The following is a 21142-nucleotide window of genomic DNA, read 5'->3' as shown; positions in this document are numbered from 1 at the left end:
GCAGCTGAACAACTGCTTTTAGTAGAGGAAAGAGGAAATGGAGGGCACAGAGAAAGAGAGAGAGAGAGACAGAGAGGAGGTTCTACATAAGTAATTCAAGCTGCTGTTGCCGCTGCTGACGCTGCTGGCGTGACAACTTCAACTGACAGCCGCAGCGCAGCGCCATCATCCATTATCAGCAGTTGGCCATCTTAAAGTGCAGCAAAAACAACACAGGAAGCAGGACCAAAAAGCAGCAGAGGCAGCAACAAAAGCGCGCAGTTGGACAGCGGGCGGTCGCATAAAAAGCACAGCAAAAGAACAAAATGTCGCATTGTTTTAATGCATTTGGCGCAACGACGACGATGACGATGATGATGATGATGCTGCTGCTGCTGTTGGGCACACACTGCGTATGGGTAATATTGCAATGGGCTAACCACAGGGCCACAGCAAAAGTAAAGCCACATTACGTATACGCAACGTGCTACTTGCCGCTCGCATCGCCACCAGCACAACTCGATTGCCGCTGCAATTGCTGTTGTTGCTGTTGCTGACTTTGTTTATGCGCCTCGCTGACTGCAGACTGGCCCGGCGAATCCTTAACTGTGAACGTCACATAGTAACGTTTATTGCTGTCCAACTTATCCGCTGGCAGTGAAATTAGTTGTTTACTCTTTCCGTGTGACAGCTCCAGTGCAACTTTGTGGCTGCATTTCCCCCCGGCCCCCAGCCCCCCAAAGCCCACGCCAATGTCAACTCCAACGCCGCCTCCGCCTCCGCTTCCACCTCCTGCGCGTCCGCTTGAGGCGCGTCCGCTGGTCAGTATTTTTGGCAGATAAAAACTGCTGACGCTGCCGGCTTTTTTATATGGTCCAAATCCAAACTTGGGCATCGTGTGGTGATTCATCATGGGAACTGCAGATACAGAGAGAAACCTCGAGTTAGATTAATGATCTTTGGCGATCAGCCTAATTAAGTGCATGCCATTTTTATGTGACTCGAGAGAGGAGTGAGTAAAAGTGAGAGACATGTGTCAGGTGTCAGGCAGTCAGTCAGCAAAACAATTGCAATAACAAACGAGTAAGAAAACTACAATCGCTCATGTTTAACTGTGAGATACCCGGCACCCATTTTCAGTATAACTATATTCCTCAAAAATACCATACTACCATACAAAAATATACCAAAGGTAAAGATTTTGGTGAATCGATAATGTACGACTTTTAAAATATACCATAAAGTACAGAATATACTGAAAGCTTTACTAAGCAAATCAATAATGTACTACATTTTAAATATACTGAGAGCTATATTTAGTATATCGATATTGCACTATACTCAAAATAAACCATATAGTACAAAATATACTGAAAGATGATTTTGGTATATCGATAATGTACGAAATTTAAAATATACCATAAAGTATAAAATATACTGAAAGCTATACTTAGCATATCAATAACGTACTACATTAAAATATACCATAGATTACAAAATCTACTGAGAGCTATATTTTGTATATCAATATTTTATTAAATTCAAAATATACCATAGAGTACAAAATATACCGAAAGCTATATTTGGTATATCGATAATGTAAATACTACATCAAAAATATACTATTGGGTATAACATTTACCGAAAGCTATATTTGGTATATTTACATTATACTACATTCAAAATATACCGAAATCTGTAAATGGTATATCGATAATGTATATGTAAAATATACTATAGATTACAAAATATTCCAAATTGTTGGCTTGCAAATATGGCATGCGGTATATTTTCGTATTTGTTTGGTATAGTCTTAGAATATAGTTTTAAGCAACTAAGATCCGATTGCAGTAGGCATTTTTGTTACGATACAAAAGTATTTCTTGAAAATCTTCCCAAATTTTTATCCGATTGCATCCCAATTTTCAGACAGACGGACAGAAAGACAGATGGACAAGGCTAAATCGACTAAACTGTTGATGCTGATTAATATGTATGTATATATTTTATAGGGTCTGTTGCACTTGTTGCATATGAACATTTCCTGTCAGCATCATGTTATAATACCCTTCTTTCCTATGCGTAGCTGGTATAAAAAAAGAAAGTACTGTAACATTTCAACTTGCATTCGCGAAAAAAGCCAATTGCCCAGTTGAGTGGGGTTGCTTCTGAGGCTAACGACTTAATATTCTTGTTGTTGCAACACAACGCAGAGAAAAAGAGAGAGAGAGACGCCTCAGCTGGGTTGAGGATTAAGCGCGTTTTCAGGCTGCGGATTAGTGTTGACTTGACTGTCTGTCTGAACGTCTGTCTGTCTCGAGCATAAACAGCGCCACATTGAGGATGGCTTGGCATAGAAATGAATGCGTTTTTAATTTGGCCTAAGCCGGACGCATCCTTTACAGCAGCGCTGTAATAAAAGTTGAAAAGGCGTCCGAAAAAGCAGCAAAATATATATATTAATATATTTTTTCTGCTGCTGCTGCTCAGCTGCTTGGTCAAATGAATAAACTGCTCGTAATTAGGATTTATTTTAATGCTGTCGGCGCATTTGGCGCCCACGCGCTTTCAGTTTGTGTGTTGCTTTGAATTCCGCTTGACCCACTCAACAAAGAATAAAACAGCAGCAAAAAAAACAAGTATGAAAGTTACAGTCGAGTGTGCTCGACTGTGAGATACCCGCTACCCATTATTGTATATACCAAAATTCGCAACTCTAACTTTAAAATTAGGCTTGTTATTCGATTTTTTTGATTTGCGCGGGCGGAAGTGGGCGTGGCAAAAATTTGAAACAAACTTAATCTGCGTGCAAACATAACAAATGCTGTCGAAAAAAATTATAGCTCTATCTCTTATAGTCTCTGAGATCCAGTGTTTCACACGGACGGACGGACAGACGGACAGACGGACAAGGCTATATCGTCTCGGCTTTTGACGCTGATCTAGAATATATATACTTTATAGGGTCGGAGATGCCTCCTTCTATCTGTAACACACATTTCCTGCCGGCACAAAGTTATAATACCCTTCTACCCAATGGGTAGCGGGTATAAAAAGAAAGATGGCAACAACTCGTTTGGCCAGCTACTGTTGCTGTTGCTGGTGCCATTTTTCACGCTTTCAAAGAGCCGCTTAGGGGCTTAGCATTGGCCTCTCTGACTTACTATACGCGGCACACGGAATCCCGGTGTAGGCGTGAGCTGCATGAAGACAGCGATGCGTCTTCGTCGTGCATTGCAGCGCCTTCTCATACGCATTGTAGTCGGGGCTAAGACGTCGCTCGGCCTGTCAGAGAGAAAGAGAGAAAGAGTGAGAACTCGAAGTATGGCTAGTTAGGTTATGCTTACCTCCTCGTAGACCTCGTTGATGTTCTGAAAGTTGTTCGTGCCCGGCTTCTGCAGTCCCTTGAGCGTCTCGTAGAGAAACAACTCAAAGTTCTTGAACGTATACTCGCTGAAATTGTATCGCCTCAGCCTTGTGCCAGTTTCACCGCCGAGCAACACACACGATTTGTGATAGTCGTCAACTGCTCGCTTCACCAGCACCGATTCGTTCAGTTTGTTTGAGCGTATCTGCAGCGACTTGAGTTCCAACAGATGCTGAAAGATCTTGCGCTCCATGTAGTATCTGATGAGGAGGAGGAGGAAAGCATAAAAAAGAGCAAGTAATAGATGAATTTGGATTGGCCGTCATGACAACGCATGCCACAAAAGAAAAGCGCAGCATTGTTCTCATTCTTCCGGCTTCGCTTTCCCAGTCTGTCTGTCTGTCTGTCTGCTGTCTCTTCAGTCGTCTATCGTCTGATGTTTTTCTGCCATCTCATCATCATCATCAAGAGCTCGAGCTTTGCGAAGCCCGCGCATAAAATAAATGTTTGCAAATGTACGTAAATTGTCATTTTGATATTTCGCGAGGCAAACAAAAGGCCGTGCGCCCGCTGTGACCCCCCTCCCCCTCGCAGCATCATCCTTCCTTCCTCCCCCTCCAGAGGGTTAACAACGTTTGCTCCACCCGCACAATGCGCACAATGCGCGAAGCGCAATAAAAGGCATCATGTTATTAAAATTTCAAAAATACTAAAGTGCGTGCGCGCAAAAAAATTCTATTAATAATTGAGAGAGCACATAAAGGCAGAGAGAGAGAGCGAAGCGAGTTTGCTAGCGAGTCAAATTAAAGCCGAGCGAAAAGCCATGGCATAAAATCTAATTGAAAATTTTATTAAAAACTAAGCAAATATTGAAATGACGCCGCTGACTGGTTGGTTGGCTTTTGGGCAACATTCGAGCAGCAGATTTCAAATTTCAGATTTCGGCTTTAAGATGCCTTTTTTAAAGCACTTGAAACTTTGTTCGTTTGGCAAATCAACTGCGGCTTCTAAGCTGAGCAAATTTGTCGAGTGCACTTCGCAACGTTGAAATTGTTAATGCAGCAGCAAAGGGTAGAGTGGAGAGAGGGGAAGCGATGGTTAGCAGGCAGTTTATGCTTGACACTGTTCGCCACTTGGCTGCACGGCAAAATTATGCGAAACAATTTGACTTTGAAACAAAAACGACAACGAAAAAAAGAAAAGACGAACAGAAAGGCACAAAAAGCCGCACAGCAATTGGCCAAATAATGAGCAAGGTAAAAGGGGTTGGAAGGGGGGGAAGAAATGAAGGAGGTAAAGGTAAACGCAAAAGAGCTGCTTGCAGCGTTAAAACTGCGTAACAAATTGCCCCTTCTGGGTGCTCTCTGGAATCTCTTGCAAAAATCGCAGCTACTTGGGCTTGAATCTCTCTTCCGCTTGTTTAGCCGCCTGCCATCTCTTTGGGCCATCTTCAACTACAACTACAACTACAACTACATCTCTATCTGAGATGCTGATGCATCTGCATTCCCATTGGCCATCGGCCATCATCATCTCTATCCGCAGCTCTCTAACTGTGGCTTGTTTGCCGAAGCGCTTTTCAATTTTACGCCTCGCTTTGGCTTCACTCAGCTGCATCTCTCCCCTCTCCTCTTCTCTTCTCTGTGCTGCAGCCTTGGCCAACGCTCGCCACTTTCAGCCAGCGCAAATAGTTTTTGCAATAGTGTCCTTGGCACATTTTTTTTATTGCTATTTTTTCTCTTTTCTCTCTCTCTCTTTCTCTGTTGCTGCTGCTGCTGATTTCCGTTTCCGTTTTACGTTCGCTTAGCACAACTTTCATTGCATTTTCTTGCTGCGCGTTGATTTTGTGTGTGCTACATTTTTCAGTGACCGACTCACTGTCACGCCCACGCCCACACCCACGCCTCTTCCTTCCCTGCCTCCCCTTCCCCTTTTCGTTCACTCTGCGACTCTGCCGCCGACGGCATCCTGTTTGTGACACAAATGTGACAAGCAAAAAGTGCGCGTTGCACCAAAGTGGATGGAGTGGAAACACGGCCCGAAAACCGGGCGAAGAAGGCAGAGGCAGGGGGGCGGGGACTGTTGACAACGTCGCCATGGCGAGTGACAACGAAATGCAAAGAAATTAAGCGCTCCACAAGCTGCACTAACAAATGCAACTGTTGCAACAACAACAACGAGAACAACATCGCTTTTGCCTGCCAGCAATTTGCAATGCATAAACAACAAAAGCAAACAAAAATGCAAACGATTTAAGAAACCTTCGGCTGACACACACACACACAAACACACACACACACTCGAGGCACATATGTGCGCACTTTGTTGCATTCTATATTTTAGCCAGAGGCAACGCTGAGGCTGCTTTGACGATTCGCATCGACACAAAAAGCCGCTCAAAATTCGTCGCACTTTTTTTTCGGCAAAAGTTTCTCGCCTCATTTTTCATCGAAGCGCCAACTTCCTGAGGCTGCAGCTCAAAAGTTTCAAGAGCGTAGCTTAAAAAGCTGAGCAAGTTAAAGTCGTAGAGAAAGAAATGGAGAGTGAGAGAGAGAGAGAGAGAAGTAAAGGCTGGGCACATTAGCTGACAAAGTGGTTTTAGGTGTAGAATATTTATTAAATATGTGCTGGAAAATAGTAATCCATAAATACGTTTTGGCCTAATAGACTCACGTTTGGCAAACTGGCAAGCAGCAGATAATCCGCAAGGACATCACACACAAACACACACACACATACACACAAAGGACGAAAGTTGGACGACGGCAAAAACGAAATCCAAATATTTAACAATGTCAATTACGTGAGCGCACATTATAAATCCCAAATCTCAAATCTCACCTGTGCTGCTGGGACACACACAGAGAGAGAGAAGGAGAGAGGGGAGACAGAGAGAGCGAAAGAGAGAGCAGGCCTTGCTCTGGCAAGTTATTTGTTTAATTTATGCGTCAGATAAAATTTTAATCTGTTCAGAGCCGTAGCGAAAAAGCAAAATAAAGTTGCCACAACACAACAGCAAAAATAAAATGCGAAATAAAAAAAAGGAAAATAAACAAACATGCTACTGATATAAATAAAATTCTCTATTTACACACTTTTCATGGTGCAGCAGTCAGAAGCTAGCCAAGAGAGTATTCTACCGGGTGCTTTAGATTTGCAGCTGCTTCTCTACATTTATATACTTTTACTTTTCGTGTTTTTTCCTCCTCTTTTTTGTTGGTTCTCCCACAACCCAGAGGCTGAAGCTGAAGCTGAAGCGAGTTCGGCCCCGAGTGGATTTGGTTTGGATTTTTATGTATTTTACAAGAATTAATTGACTCACACTCAGTGTCGACAAAAAAAAACGATTTCCTTACAGTTGGCAAAGGAAGACTTTGCCGCCTTGTTTGTCTTGGCGCACATTGCGTATTTGCATTGGCTTCCTTACACGTCCTTTTTTTTTGGTTGGGATGGAGCTCAGCTTATGCAAACCGAGTGAACGGCCCCGTCGCGTAAATATTTTCATTAGTCAAGTGAAAAATGTATTATTTATTTTTTATTTATGAATTTTGTTTCCTTTTCCCCTCCCTCCTCCTCCTTCACTTCCTCGTTCGTTTGCTTTGGCTTGGCAAATTTATTCATAGCCCGGGGCGCAGATTACGAAAATTAATAAAAGTGTGCTTATTGCAAATTTAATTAAGTTTTGCCAAGTTTCTAGCGTGGCCTATGCAAATCCTTTAATTACCAAATACAATTGACTTATTACTCGCAGTTCGCTTGAACTTGAACTCTAATCCCGCAGGCTTAAAGTGAACAAGTAAGAAAGTTACAGTCGAGTGTGCTCGACTGTGAGATACCCGCTACCCATTTTTAATAAAGGCAAAATATTGCGGTATCATTTTCGAAATATACCAAAAATACTAAAAATACTAAAAATATTCCAAATGGTATGTTTGGTATATCGATATAGTACACCATTCAAAATATACCATATACCATAGGCGTTTTTGCCCATACAAAAGTATTTCTTTAATAACTTCCACAATTTATCTGATCGCAAGGAATCAGAAATCAGGAATCATAACTACTATAGTATTTATTGTATATACCAAAAATCGCAACTCTAGCTTTAAAATTAGGATTGTTATTCGATTTTTTTTTGATTTGCGGGGGCGGAAGTGGGCGTGGCAAAAATCTAAAACAAACTTGATCTGCGTGCAAACATAACAAATGATGTCGAAAAAAAATTATAGCTCTATCTCTTATAGTCTCTGAGATCCAGTGTTTCATACGGACGGACGGACGGACGGACAGACGGACAAGGCTATATCGTCTCGGCTGTTGACGCTGATCAAGAATATATATACTTTATAGGGTCGGTGATGCCTCCTTCTACCTGTTACATACATTTCCTGCCGGCACAAAGTTATAATACCCTTCTACCCTATGGGTAGCGGGTATAAAAACACAAATTTAGAATGGGGAAATTGTTTAAGATTGTTCAACTAAAGCTGCAGTTGTAGTTCTGCGTTTAATACCTCCGCATCGCAAGGATATCCGCAACAAGGTCGTTAAAACAAATGCCAATTGTCTAACTGTGTTTGCTTGTCGCTTGTCACCCTTCGTCTTCGTCTTTGCTTCAAGATTCACCCGCTAATCTCCGCTAATTCCACTTACAATTAGTATTAGCGCCTTGTTAATGTTGGCCTCAACTCAACTCGACGTCGCGACTCAACTGCAAGCTGCGTCCTATTTTCATATTTTGCGCCAGCTTTTGCATAAACAAAACACTCACCGCAGGTGGTCGTTGGTCGTGGGTTGGGCTGGGCTGGGCTGGAGACCTTGCCACTTAATTAAAATGCGCAACTCTTTGCCGGAAATGAGCATTTCAGCTAATGACAACACACAGTCATAGAGATGGGCAGAAGCGCACAGAGCACAGATTTTGCTGCCGTTCCGTATAAATTAAAATAAATCAGCAATCAGCAACAAACATCTCGCAAAAGGTTTTTAAAGCCAAGCCTCTCTCTCTGACTAAAAATACACTTTCAGCTTAAGCTCAGAAATTTGTTTCGCATTGTTTAATTTGCAACAGCAATAAATAATATCCATCCGCGCTATTGTTATTCATTTTCATATAATGCAATTTAGATTGTTTCTCTGCACTGATTTAAATTGATTTGCGTTATTGAAAAATTGAATTTCATTGTTCAAAAACAACTTAATTATCGCCCCAGCAAATTATTATATTAATAATAATAAATAACGCTTCGACAATTGTTTGTTACTTCTACGCATATTCGCACATCCGGCCAGCGAAAGTGTGTGTGTGTGGAGAAAGGTGAAATGGTGAATGGGGGGAGTGAAAACTCGTAATAGCATCCGTTGCGGATGCGTTTATCAACGCAAACATCTCTGGCCAACTATGAATTAATTAAAAGCGCGAAAATATTTAATTGAAAAATAATCAATATTATTGACTATTAATTAATAATGTATCTCATAAACCAAGGACAGACTGTATAAATATTTAAAGCAAGTGAAAGTGCTTTTTTCGCACACTGCTTGCTTTTTGCTTAGCCTTAGGCAATTGATCTGCTTAAGAGTGTGAAGGTGCGCACTGCTTGAATTTGCTTAGGCAATTGATCTGGGAAAGAGTAAGAAGGATAGCACTGCTTCACTTTTTTCACGTATGGGCCAGTCTTCTGCACTCAAGCAGTGCAAACAGTGGGAACAAGCAGTTCAGCAATGTATATGCAACAGTCACGTCTAATACAATATGAACAGCTGTTATAAACTGCCCAAGCCACACATTCTGAAGTGCTCTACATACATATTTCTTGGCTCATTAATTGCCGGACAGCTGTCAACCGCTCTTGGTTGTGATCGCTGTGTTAGAGGTTACAGTAGTGGCTAGAATTGTGTGGCATACTAATTAATAACGCGTGCATTTGACAGATGACTGGGAAGCTAATTTCAAGTACCACAGCAAGCAGCTCAAGGCAGACAAAAGCTAGTTGATATAAACGTCAGACCATTCAATATGTATTTAAACCTAATTGTTATTATTAGTTATGCATTGCTATTTATTGCTTTATCTTTATGCTTTAACAATGATTATTGTTTAGCATTTAGCATTTATTACATCAGATTAAAATTCATATCCTAGATTGCAATCGCAATTGCCATTGTCTTCAGCTGAGAGCACAGAAATGGCTCAATTAAGAACTTTTATTAATTGATATCCCTTTTGTGTGTTGTTGGCAAACTGTTTGCCCCCTCCGACCACTCAATGTAGATGATAATGGCTAGCACTTGGTACAATTGCGGTCAAAGCTAAGGGTATTTCTGGGAGGGGTTGCATGAGGGGGTCATCGTTAATGCCCAAGTACATGGCGAATGGACATTAATGCCACGTTTATTGCCTTTAACCGCATTATGATAACTTTAAAGCGCGCGCATTTTTATGGCAAGCGGAAGCTGGCCAATTTATTTGTTGACCGGGCCGCCAACAACAACAGCAACAGCAACAATGGCGCCACGTTAAAAAATGAGAAATGTTGCCAAGGCTATTAAGTGCCCAACTAAATTAACTTTAAGGCGGCCCAGCACAATTCAGCTCAATTCGCAGAGACGCGACGCAGTGGCCGCCACTTTGATTATATTACAGAGAGCGACGTCAGCTGCGAGGATTGCGGTGGCTTTTGGCGGTGGCTGCTGCCCAGGGGCAGCGTGCGTGATATAATGCGAATTCAGGATGAATGCTCCGACGGCTCTGGGACATTCAAGTTGATTAAAATCAAGCATCAAGTAAATAAATCTACGGCCAGACCTCGAGTCGAGGGAGGGAGCGAAGTGAGGAGGAAAAGAAGGTAAGGAAGCGGCAAGGAACTGGGCAAATCAACAGAGCGCCGTGGTGATTAATTTAAGTGAATGAATCTTGGTCATTGGCCACTTAAACGCTGAGGAATCAGTTACCGGCAATCTGCCACACTTACCTGCGTATATTGCGCTGTATGGAACGTGTCACGGCGCCCATATCACAAGCTCCTTTGTCCCCCGGCTTGCGATTCTCCAGCCGACTGCTGCACGACCTGCCATCGAGTGTGGCATAAATGGGACGACGCGGCATCGCTGTGTGCGAACTCCGCGGCGTGGGAATCTTGGTGCGTTCGGCACGCGGACTTGGCTCGAATCCAGAGTCTTGATCCTTGCTTGTGGTGGCCAAGCCGGCGGCATTGCTGCTGTCCCGCGACTCCTGCGCATGCTTCCAATTGCTGCGCGTCTTGGCGCCGCTGCGCACGCGTTTCTTCAGCCGTCGCTTCCTTCCATTCGAGAGTCCATCATAGCCAGTCACATCGCTGGTCACAGCGATTTCTCCAGCATCTCCTGCCACTCCATGACGATTGCCGCTGCTGAGGAAGCGACGCAAAGCGCTGTCATGCTCTGGGTCAATGCCACCGTCATCGTCATCGCCCTCGTCGTACTCCTCGTAATCGTACTCTCCTTTATCCAACTCCGAGGCACTGGGCAGCTTCGTGCTGCCGTTGCCATCGTGCATCACTTGAAACACTTGACTGTTGCTGGCAAAGTCCAGCTCTTTGGGACGCGGCGAATCCTCCAACTCGCCCATCGATTCATCGCTCTTGAGTACCGTGAAGCTGGATTTACGCTCCGGTTCGTTGGCGTTATTATTGTTGGTTGTTGCTGAGGGGGCAACAGTTGCTGAGGGTTCATCATCAGCCGAATCCGAGGGCAGCAGCGTAAAGGAGCGTCTAGATTCCTGTTCGCGTTGTGGTTGCTGCGGAGGCTGAGGCTGAGACTTAGGAAGTTGCTGCTGCTGTTGTTGCTGTTGTTGCTGTTGCTGTGGCTGAGTCACAGGCTGTGGCTGTGGCTGCTGCTGCTGCTGCTGTGGTTGGGGCTGTGCGGCTGGCGGCTTTTGCTGTGGATTTTTGGGCTCAGTCTGCGGTTTCGATGGCGTTGGGTTCGAGGTCGACGTCGTCGGCGTCGTTTTCGGTGTTGGGGCAGCTTTCGACTCACTCACTTTGGGCTCAGCTGGCAGCTGCTCTGGTTTTTCAGCCTCAACGGGCAGCTGCTTCTCAGTTGGTTGCTGCTGCTGCTGTGGTTGCTCGGCTGTTGCTGGCTTAGCAACCGTAGGTGTGGGTGTGGGTGTGGCAGTGGGCGTGGCAGCAACAACTGTTTCAGCAGCAACAACTTCAGGTTTAGCTGGCTCTTCACTGGCAGGAGGCTCTTTAGCTGGCTCGGGTTGCTCCTTGACTGAAGCATCATCGGTGGAGCTCTTGGACTCGCTGCTCAACGCTGTGGCAGCAATTTTGATCATCTGTTCGACTTCATTGGACACCAATTTGGTATCTTCTTCACTCAGCTCTTGCTTTGCATCTGGAGATTCTTCTGCAGCATCATGATGCACATCGACTTGGGTAACCACAGACTTGGCTGCCTCCTGTTCCTCATCGGTTAACTCCACAGCATTGGTCTCTGCTACCTTTAGACTTTCGGGAGCTGGTTCAGCTGGCTTCTCGCTTTTGGCGCTTTGCGGCGGCGATTTGATAAAGGTGCCTTCCTTGACAGTTGCTGAAGGAGCTGCTGCTGGAGTTGCTGCAGGAGTTGTGGCTTCGCTTGCAGCTGGAGTTGGAGTTGCAGCTGAGGTTGCTGGAGCAGTTGCTGCTGTGGTTGTTGGTGTGGTTGCAGCTTTTGTTGCAGTTGCAATCTGCTCTTTGTCTTCACTTGACTGCTCCTTAACTATTTCCACCTTCTTAGGTTCTTCTGATGTCTTCTTGTCCTGCTTTTCCCCTTCGCTGTGCTCCTCCCCTTCGCTATCCCCCAACTTATCCGACTTGCAACGACGTGTGGAAACTGTGCGCTTGCGTTGCACCACGCGCTGCTTCTGCCGCTTGTGATAGCAACAGTTCTCGCAGGAATCTTCCTCCTCATCTTCATCCTCATCGTTCTCACAATCACTTGTGCTCGCATAGCGCTCTCTGGACTTGCGTCGCCTGATCTCAATGTTGCTCTTGGAGCGACAAATGTCGCTGCACTTTTCGTGCTTGTTCTCGCCACAGCTGTTGGTGCGTCGTCGCAGCTGTCGACGCTTGTGACGTCGGCAAATGTGCTGAAGTCGCTGCTCCTTGCGATACGATTGCTCCGTGCAGCTGCAATCATCTCCCTCGCCCTCCTCTTCAGCCTGCTCTGCGTTACCATCGGAGTCTGTGCGCTTGAGGTACACAACATACTTCTTGGAGCTGCGTAGATCGTGGACTTCCTCCTTCTCCACGTACTTTAAGGGACGCACAGGATCAGCCGCAGCTCCCTCATGAAACGGATTCCCACGTCGTGCAGCCAAACGTAATTTGCTCGATGGCTGCCCGCCATGCGACTGCAGAAACTTGGCCGTGGAGCGATGACCACGCTGCAAGGCACAATCCAAGGGAGTCAAAACAATGCCACGCGAATTCCTGTATAAAGCATTCACATCGCCGCCATAGTCAAGCAACAACTTGCACATGTCTGTGTAATCGTTGGCCGCCGAAATGTGAAGCAAACTGCGTCCATCGTTGCTGGTGGTGTTCACCTGCTTGGGTCGCTGCACCAGCAGCCACTCGAGCAACTCGCGACGCCCCGAGGCAGCTGCCTCATGCAGCGGAAGATCGCCTTTGGCATTGCGCAGCCACAAATTCGCACCGCGTTCTTTCAGCAGCTTCAGCGTCTCAAATTGTCCCTTCGAGCAACCGCAATGCGCTGGCGTGCGTCCTTTTCGATCCTGACGATTGGGATCCGCCTCCAAGTCAAGCAAACGCGCTGTGGCATCTGCATGACCCAAGGTAACAGCATAATGCAAAGCTGTGCAGCCATTCGAGTCGATGAGATCAGTTGGAGCTCCGCACAAGCTGATCAGCGTGTCAATGCACTCGGTATGGCCACGAGAGGCAGCGCAGTGCAGAGCAGTCAAGCCATCTCTGTGGAGTAAAAAGAAAGGAGTTAAATAAGGAAGCAAGTGATTAACTTCTGTGCCACCCACTTATCGCAACTCTCCACGCGAGCGCCTGCTTTCACCAATGCAATAACCGCCTTGGCTGAGCCAGCGGAGGCAGCCCAGAGCAGAGGCTGTCTGCCATCCTTGTCCTGGACATCGACACTGGTCTGTGGATGGGACAAGAGTATGCCAAGAATTTCGAGCGCCAGCTTGCTGGAATTGGAGTTCGACTGCAGTTTGCTGTCGTAGCTGGCGCCGCACATTTGTGCCGCATAGTGAAGCGGCGTGCCGCCATTCACATCGGGCTTGGCCACACTGGCACCAGCTGCCAGCACAGCCCGCAATGCCTCAATTTCGCCACACACTACACAGAGAAAGATAGAGAGAGAGAGTGTTATTTGAGTAAAGAGTTGAACTCTTTTTTGCTGTATTTTACCCGTTGCCCAGTGCACCACGGAGTGACCTTCATTGTCCACCGCATTCACATCGGCTTTGTTCGCTAGCAGCAAATTGACCATCGCCAAGTTGCCCTGAATAACAGCCAAGTGAAGCGGCGTGAAGCCATCCTCATCGGCCGACTCGAGCAGCTCGGGAGCTGCTATCGCAATGCTTGCCGCCGCCACGAGGTCGCGCGTCTGCTCCAAGTCCTGCGCCGCACAATAATGCAGCGCGTTGCGGTTGCTACGGTCACGTTGCCGCAGCAATTGGGGCTGCAAAAGCGAACAAAAAAAAAAACAGAGAAATGGGAATGAAATAGTAGGAAAATACTAAATGGAAATGCAAGTGGATATTCTCGTAGATATAGAAATGTGAAAGGAATGCACTTTATTGAGAGATCCCAGTTTCCACACGCTTATGACAGAGTTATGCTTATGCCATCCATTTAAAGTTTAGTGCTTTTATGCATTAATATTTGTTGTCCTGGTTTACCAAATATGTTCGAGTCACTTTCGAAATTCAAATTATTTCATTTAGAAATTAAATTGCCTTTTAAAATTCCATATATTTTTAATTATATTCATTTATAAATGGTTTGAAAATGAATACTGTTGATCGCATGCAAAATATGCTGTCAGAATCATTTGCAAATATTCATCAAACACAAATATATTGATTATTATTTGACCAAGTGTGATGCGAATAAATAAATAGTTTGTGTCAGAAATACGGTCATATCATTGGCAGATTTAATATAAAATAAAATGAAGCCAATTGACCATTTACTGTGGAAAATACTTTGGTTACCAATTGTATTATGGCAGACAGTTTGAGGTCTTGGTTTCTTTGTCTTTTAAATTGCACTCTGTGGTATATTTTGAATTAAGTACTACATCAATATACCGAATATAGATATTAGAATCTGGTATATTTTTCACGTCATGGTATATTTTGAATGTAGTACCATATCAATATACCAGTATATTTTAGTATTTTGTGGTATACTATTTTGGTATATTTTAATTATAATACCGCACTGACGTGCTGAGCTTGTTTTTTCAAAGTAATAGTATATCAATATACCAAATAAATCATTTAGTATATTTTAGTATTTTGCGGTATATTATGTTGGTATATTTTAAATACCGCAATACCACAGTGCTTGAAAGGATATATCGATATACCAAATATATCCTAATGTAAATTTCAGTATTTTTGTGGTATATTAATTTGGTATATTCTAAGTATAATACTGCTTTGTTGTGCTGTGCATTTTCAAAGTAATAGTATATCAATATATCAAATAAAGCATTTAGTATATTTTTGTACTTGTACTTATTTTGGTATATTTTAAATACCGCAATACCACAGTGCTTGAAAGGATATATCGATATACCGAATATATCCCAAAGTATATTTCAGTATTTTTGTGGTATATTAATTTGGTATATTTTAAGTATAATACTGCTTTGTTGTGCTGTACATTTTCAAAGTAATAGTATATCAATATATCAAATAAAGCATTTAGTATATTTTTGTACTTGTACTTATTTTGGTGTATTTTAAATACCGCAATACCACAGTGCTTGAAAGGATATATCGATATACCAAATATATCCTAAAGTATATTTCAGTATTTTTGTGGTATATTAATTTTGTATATTTTAAAAACTATAATAATAATTTAATAATGAGTTACCAAAATAGTGCTCTTAAGGCTTAACTTACTATTGAAATTGGCAAATAAGTGATATCTAATAAAACTATAAAGCACAATAAACAATACAACGCTGCCGGCGTTCGGCAATCTGTCAGCTTAAACAAACTTCAAATGCGTTGTAATCGATCACGCGTTTTCCAATGCGCGCCTCAAAGTATGCAATAATAATTCAATGCATGCGCTGGCGGCTAAAGAGACGACGAGCAGCAACAGCAACAGCAACAACAACGAACAGCGAACAGCATCCACAACAAGGACAGACGTAATGCAAAATGCGAAACGATTAATAAACTAATTAAAACGTCATTTGCATTTTACAGCGAAATTGTTTAATAAATTGTGGGATTATTAATTGCGTATGTGTTGCTCCCCCCCGCTGCCAACGCTGCGTCTCCCGCTGACCCTTTCAGGCAACAGCAACAGCAAATGTGAATCGAAATCGTGCTCGTTGGAAGACATACTTTAATTACACTCAAATGTTTTTCTTGTATTTATTTGGCTTGTGTTGTTTTTTCCACATTTATTTCTCGGTTTTTTTTTTGCAATTAATTTATGTTAATATTTATTCAAATGTGCGATGTATGCATTGCCCCAACCAGTTGATGTTGTCAATGTTGTTGTTTTCGGTATGGAGAAAGCAGCGTAGCGTATGTAATTAAATAATTTATATTTCACAAAATTCACAACAACACTGATGACGAGAAGGAGTTTCGAGTGCAACATGTTAAATAGCAGCTTAACAATTAATAATTGAACATATTTTCGCGTTAATCACGTGAAAATTGTGATAGGTATAAATAATTGAAAATTACTTTTCATTTGCGGCCCGCCTGCGGCCGTTGCTTGTTAGTAACTAAAGCAACAATGGCCACAACGCCGCAACGGGCCAGCAACGACAACGACAACAAAAAACAAACATAAACAAATAGTGTTTTTTTTTGGCGTCGCTTTGGAAAGTGCAAGTGCCGCATTTTACGTTTGCCGGTTGCGATTGGCAACGCGCCTTCGCTGGCAACGTGGTGAATTTTCGCCACTATCGAGGTGTGTATTATAAACTTCCCCTTTCCCTCCCATCTTCTTCTTCTACCAAGTTCACATGGGCCATTTTGGCGCGCAGCACAACATCAAACTCCAGCGTGTTGGCGAACATCTTAACGAGCCCGTTGCAAAAGCGTTTTTTGCCGCGTTCGCCGTTCGCCGTTTTGCGCGTGTCAAAACATGTCAAGTGTTGAAAAAAATACTGTCGCCACCATTGAGGAACTATGCTAAAACTTTACGCTGCCTGCAAAGTTCGCAATGCGACGACGACAACAACAACAACAACAACGAAGACTACTAAGACGATGAGTGTGGCACGCAAACCCAAAAATGTTATACCAAAAATGTTTGCCAAATTGTCGGAATCAGCGCCATTTTATACGTGCAGCAGGACGATATTGGGTCTAAGGCCATGCTTCGATGACGCTGACGAAACCCAGTTCCACTTTCACTCCACAGCTGAAGGATACGAAAAGAAAGAGAGAGAGTACACTCGTAATTCAAGCATATCAAAAAGTTATCTATGACAAGGAATGCTTCAGTTTGGCCAAGAAACATGGCAATTGAAGGTAATGTTGAAGACTGTTTGAATGGGTTTAGTACTTGGTAAAAATATTAATGAATTGTTGGCAATGGAGTAGTACAACATAGTTTCAAAACAGACTTATGAAAATGATGAATATAAATGTCAAAGAAAGCTTCGCTTCAGCTATTCAACATGAAGTTGGAACAAAAGAATTTATTTAATTCTAAACATGTTGTTTGACAACTACAGTTGTGTTTTTTGAAATAGCAGTTTCTATAATGTATGTTATCTGTATTCATAATTTAACGTAACTACTATGCATATAGAATACTCATTAGAATAAGGAAAATAAAGTGTTGAAAGCTGCACACATAAAATAAATTTTCCATAATTCTTAATAAAGAAGCCATAAAAATAACGCTTTGTAAATAAAGCCACTACTTGGAATAAAAGTGCATTGTCTAGTCGCCTTTCTCCACACTTCACACACACACAATCTTCGTAGCACACATTTGTGAAACCAAAGAAGTTTCGGTCTGTCGGTCTGTTTGGGTTGCTATCTTGGCAGTCAGGCAGAATGATTGAATGTGTTGCTTTTCTAACCAACATTCAATTTTTAGAAAACATTTTAAGCACGTCGCTCTCTATTTTTATCAGGCGCAAAGCAATCGCGTGACTGTCAGATGGCCAAAAAAACAGCAAGAAGAGTAAGAGTAAGGAAAACAATGTGGCAAAGCGCTAAAACTGTGAAAGTGTGTGTGTGTGTACCTTGTTGGCAGGCGGCAGCAGCAAATGCCAAAGTCGTTGTAGTTCAATTTATTGCACATTAAACCGAGTCAACTAATAGTTCGATAGCAGCCAAAAGAACTAAAGACACAACTTTTGCACACAAAAGAAAAACAAAAGAATTGGCCGCCAAACTTTAAGTAAAACTATCAGAAAATTTGCGTGTTTTGCCAGAAACAACAGCACTTTGAATTGGAAGTTATGAATATTAAACACAACATTGGTTAAGCTTGAACTAGTGAAGTGAAACTACTAAAAAGGGAATTTTAAAAAGTGCTAATAATTGCTTTTATTCAGGGACAATAAATCAATATATATGGAGCACAAAGCACTTCATTAGTATTGAAGTTATGAATATTAAACACAATATTGGTTAAGCTTTAACTATCGAAGTGAAACTACCAAAGAGGGAATTTTAAAAAGTGCTAATGATTGCTTTTACTCAGGGACAATAAATCAAGATATATGGAGGATCATAACAAATACATAGAAAGCTCTTCCTTATTATTGAAGTTATGAATATTAAACTATTGGTTAAGCTTTAACTACAGAGAAACTACTAGAGAGGTAATTTTTAAAAATGCTATTGATTGCTTTAATTCAGGGACAATAAATCAAGACTACAGTGCTTCCTTAATAGTATATCAATAACCTCGTTGAATTGTTAATCAAGAAGTTTTCGCACTTATCGATGCGGTTTTTTGGGGATTTATTGTTTCGATAATATTGTTGTTGATGGAATCAAAATTGTTTTCTTGCCTCCGCTTGTTTGTTTGTTTTGGCTGAAATTTGCATTGCGTTCTTTTTGTTTACAAAGAGTGTTTCTTGGCTGCGCCTTTTGCAGTGTTTATCCTGGCCATATCTCGAGACATTCTCTGTTTCTTATAGCGAACCTACGCTGTCATTCGGATTATGAATAATTCAAATAAACTCAAATGATACCTAAAAACTTTGAGCAGCCTTCTCCCTCTTTTTTCTCATGGTAACAAGCAACAAGCCAGGGGTCACAAGCTATAAGCAGGAGAGTGAGAAGCGGAGGAGTGACAGGGACTTAACGCAGCATCAAATAAAGTTCTACTCTTGTTGCTGTTGCTGTTGCCTTTGTTATTCTTACGTTGATGGTTGGTGTGATTGTTGCCGCTCCCCACCATTACTCCCCTCTCTCCTCTCCTCACTCCTCAGCTCTACTCATTCCATGACTGCCGCAACTGCTGTCGGTGTCATGCGAATTTGCATTTAACTTTCTACGTTTGCCCAACACAAAATGAAATGCGATAATCAAATACGTCCAACAACAATGCGCTCCAATAACAGCACCAGCTGCTTCCCCTCTCTCTCTTTCCCTCTCCTCTCCTTGGCTGTGCTGTGTGCATAAACCGAGTTAAGATAAAACTTCGGCATTGCCAGTTGGCCATTGAGCGTCGAGTCTAGAGCACGTCAGACCATCCCAATGCCAACTCCCTGGCCATGGCTATTGCTGTTGCTGTTGCTGTTCCTGTTTATGCCATTTTAATAGTTTTCAAAACAAATAAAACATGCCCAAGCCACATAAAAGTGAAGCCACAAAGCCAACAATAACATCAACAGCAACAGCTACGACTTCAATGGCGCCAGGTTAAAAAGGTCCTTACACATTTTTTCTCTTCTTTTTCTTTGCTTGTTTCCTGCAAAACTCCTTTAGTCAACGAAAATTTGTTGAGGCTTTGCCTGTGCTTAATTCATCAGCATTTTTATTATCTTATAGAAATTATGACTGCCATAAACAAGTCTACTTAGATTATTAGATTTTCTTATATTTCAGGAAAGAACTTCAGCATGTTCTAAGATCTCAAAAATAGCTCTAAAGCTTTAAATATTCATATTGAAATCTGCATTTTCAAATATCAAAAGTTCACTTTAACAAGAACTTGACTGCATTAAATGGCATTTGCCTTAAAAAAGCTTGAATCTATAAATAAATTCAAGTACACCAGGTCGTATACATATTTTGCACAAATATAACTTCCTCTCTGGAATTTCTTATGCCCGTGAGAATACATAAACAATAAGAAAAAGTTCTAACAGAGCGTTCTTGTTGTGTATTAATACTAAGTTATTTGTGTACTTTGAGTTATATTTGTATTTTTCTTATAAAACTAGAAGAATAAAATTCCACACTTTACAAATAATTTTAATAAGAGTTTACATAAAATAACATTTAAAAGTTACATACAATTAAACTCTTAAAACCCTTTATTTCTTCTGTACATTAAATATGAAGTTTTACCTTTTTTTGTTAAGCTTAAATTGATATAAATTTCTTTACTCCAACTTAATATTCATTTAACTTTTTCTTAAGCACTTCAATGGGGTATAATTCAGTTGGCCTGTCCCCATTTATTAGCGACCTCATCAACTGGGTCAGGGTGCTTGTTGTATCGCCGCGACGTTCACCTGATTAACCGAGAGAATTTGCTGGGGGGCGCCATTAAAAAATACTCGCCAAAGATTTATGGGGCGCCTAACAACAATCAGTTGCAACAAAGAAACAACGTCGGTTGGCCATAAAGCAGAACACACACACATACATAGACTTATAAGTATTTTTTAGGTCTTTATATTTGGTTTCGGTTTCTGTTTCTGTTTCGTTTGGTTTGTGGCTTAAGCGTAAGCTAAAGACGGCAGCTCGAGTGATTTTAAGCCTTTCCGGGCGGACTAAAAAACGACAAGAACTAAACTTAAAAGTTTTGCTTTCGGCCAATGTTTCGGGCTGTAGTTGAGAGAAACTACGTCGAATGGCATTTGCATAACTCAAACGTTTGCACTTCCGTGGCGACTGTTCGCTGAATGTGGCCTCAACCGCATCTCGAGAGAAACTCTAGCGAGAGTGTGTGTGTGAGTGTGTGTATGTGTGTTGCCCATGGCTTATTATTCATATATCGTAATCCATTAGCATAACAATGGAAATGGAGATGTCCAGAAGTCGCAGCAGCAGCAGCAAACGTAGCCACAGCTGAATGCTGGCCACAGAAAAGACATAGGCCTTTTGAATTTTATATATGGATATGACGCATACGACATGGTGTACCCATAGATTTTATTGTTTACACGCAGGAAGTGCGTACACATATAAATAAAGCATAAATAATAATGAAAGAAGACACACAGAGTCGCAGGCGCACAGTTACATGATAATGCATAAAAAATAAAATACATGCATGGTCTGAAAGCCATGAAAGGGCACAAATGGCAACTGGCATGCGGGCAATGGGTGAGGGATGAAAGATGGTGGATGGGGGGGGCAGAGGTCTGAACTCTGAGACAGTAGACAAGAGA

At 42.2% G+C, this 21142-nt stretch overlaps 1 protein-coding gene across 1 annotated transcript in view; it reads right to left on the bottom strand.

Annotated features, from left to right (window-relative positions):
* Positions 1-76: 76 nt before the first annotated feature.
* The window catches only part of LOC132785203 (inversin-A), a 32752-nt gene continuing 11686 nt past the window's right edge, over positions 77-21142 (bottom strand). Inside the window, exons 2-8 of the mRNA XM_060791196.1 lie at positions 13756-14029; positions 13365-13683; positions 11514-13302; positions 10324-11444; positions 3327-3606; positions 3144-3264; positions 77-897 (exon numbers count right to left, since the gene is read on the bottom strand). Of these exons, the coding sequence (XP_060647179.1) occupies positions 467-897; positions 3144-3264; positions 3327-3606; positions 10324-11444; positions 11514-13302; positions 13365-13683; positions 13756-14029 (4335 nt within the window). The 3' untranslated portion in view covers positions 77-466. The remainder of the gene's footprint in view (positions 898-3143; positions 3265-3326; positions 3607-10323; positions 11445-11513; positions 13303-13364; positions 13684-13755; positions 14030-21142) is intronic.

Source organism: Drosophila nasuta, chromosome 2R (genome assembly GCF_023558535.2).
Source record: "Drosophila nasuta strain 15112-1781.00 chromosome 2R, ASM2355853v1, whole genome shotgun sequence".
NCBI classification, from domain to species: domain Eukaryota; kingdom Metazoa; phylum Arthropoda; class Insecta; order Diptera; family Drosophilidae; genus Drosophila; species Drosophila nasuta.
This window is presented reverse-complemented; position numbering and strand designations above follow the sequence as displayed.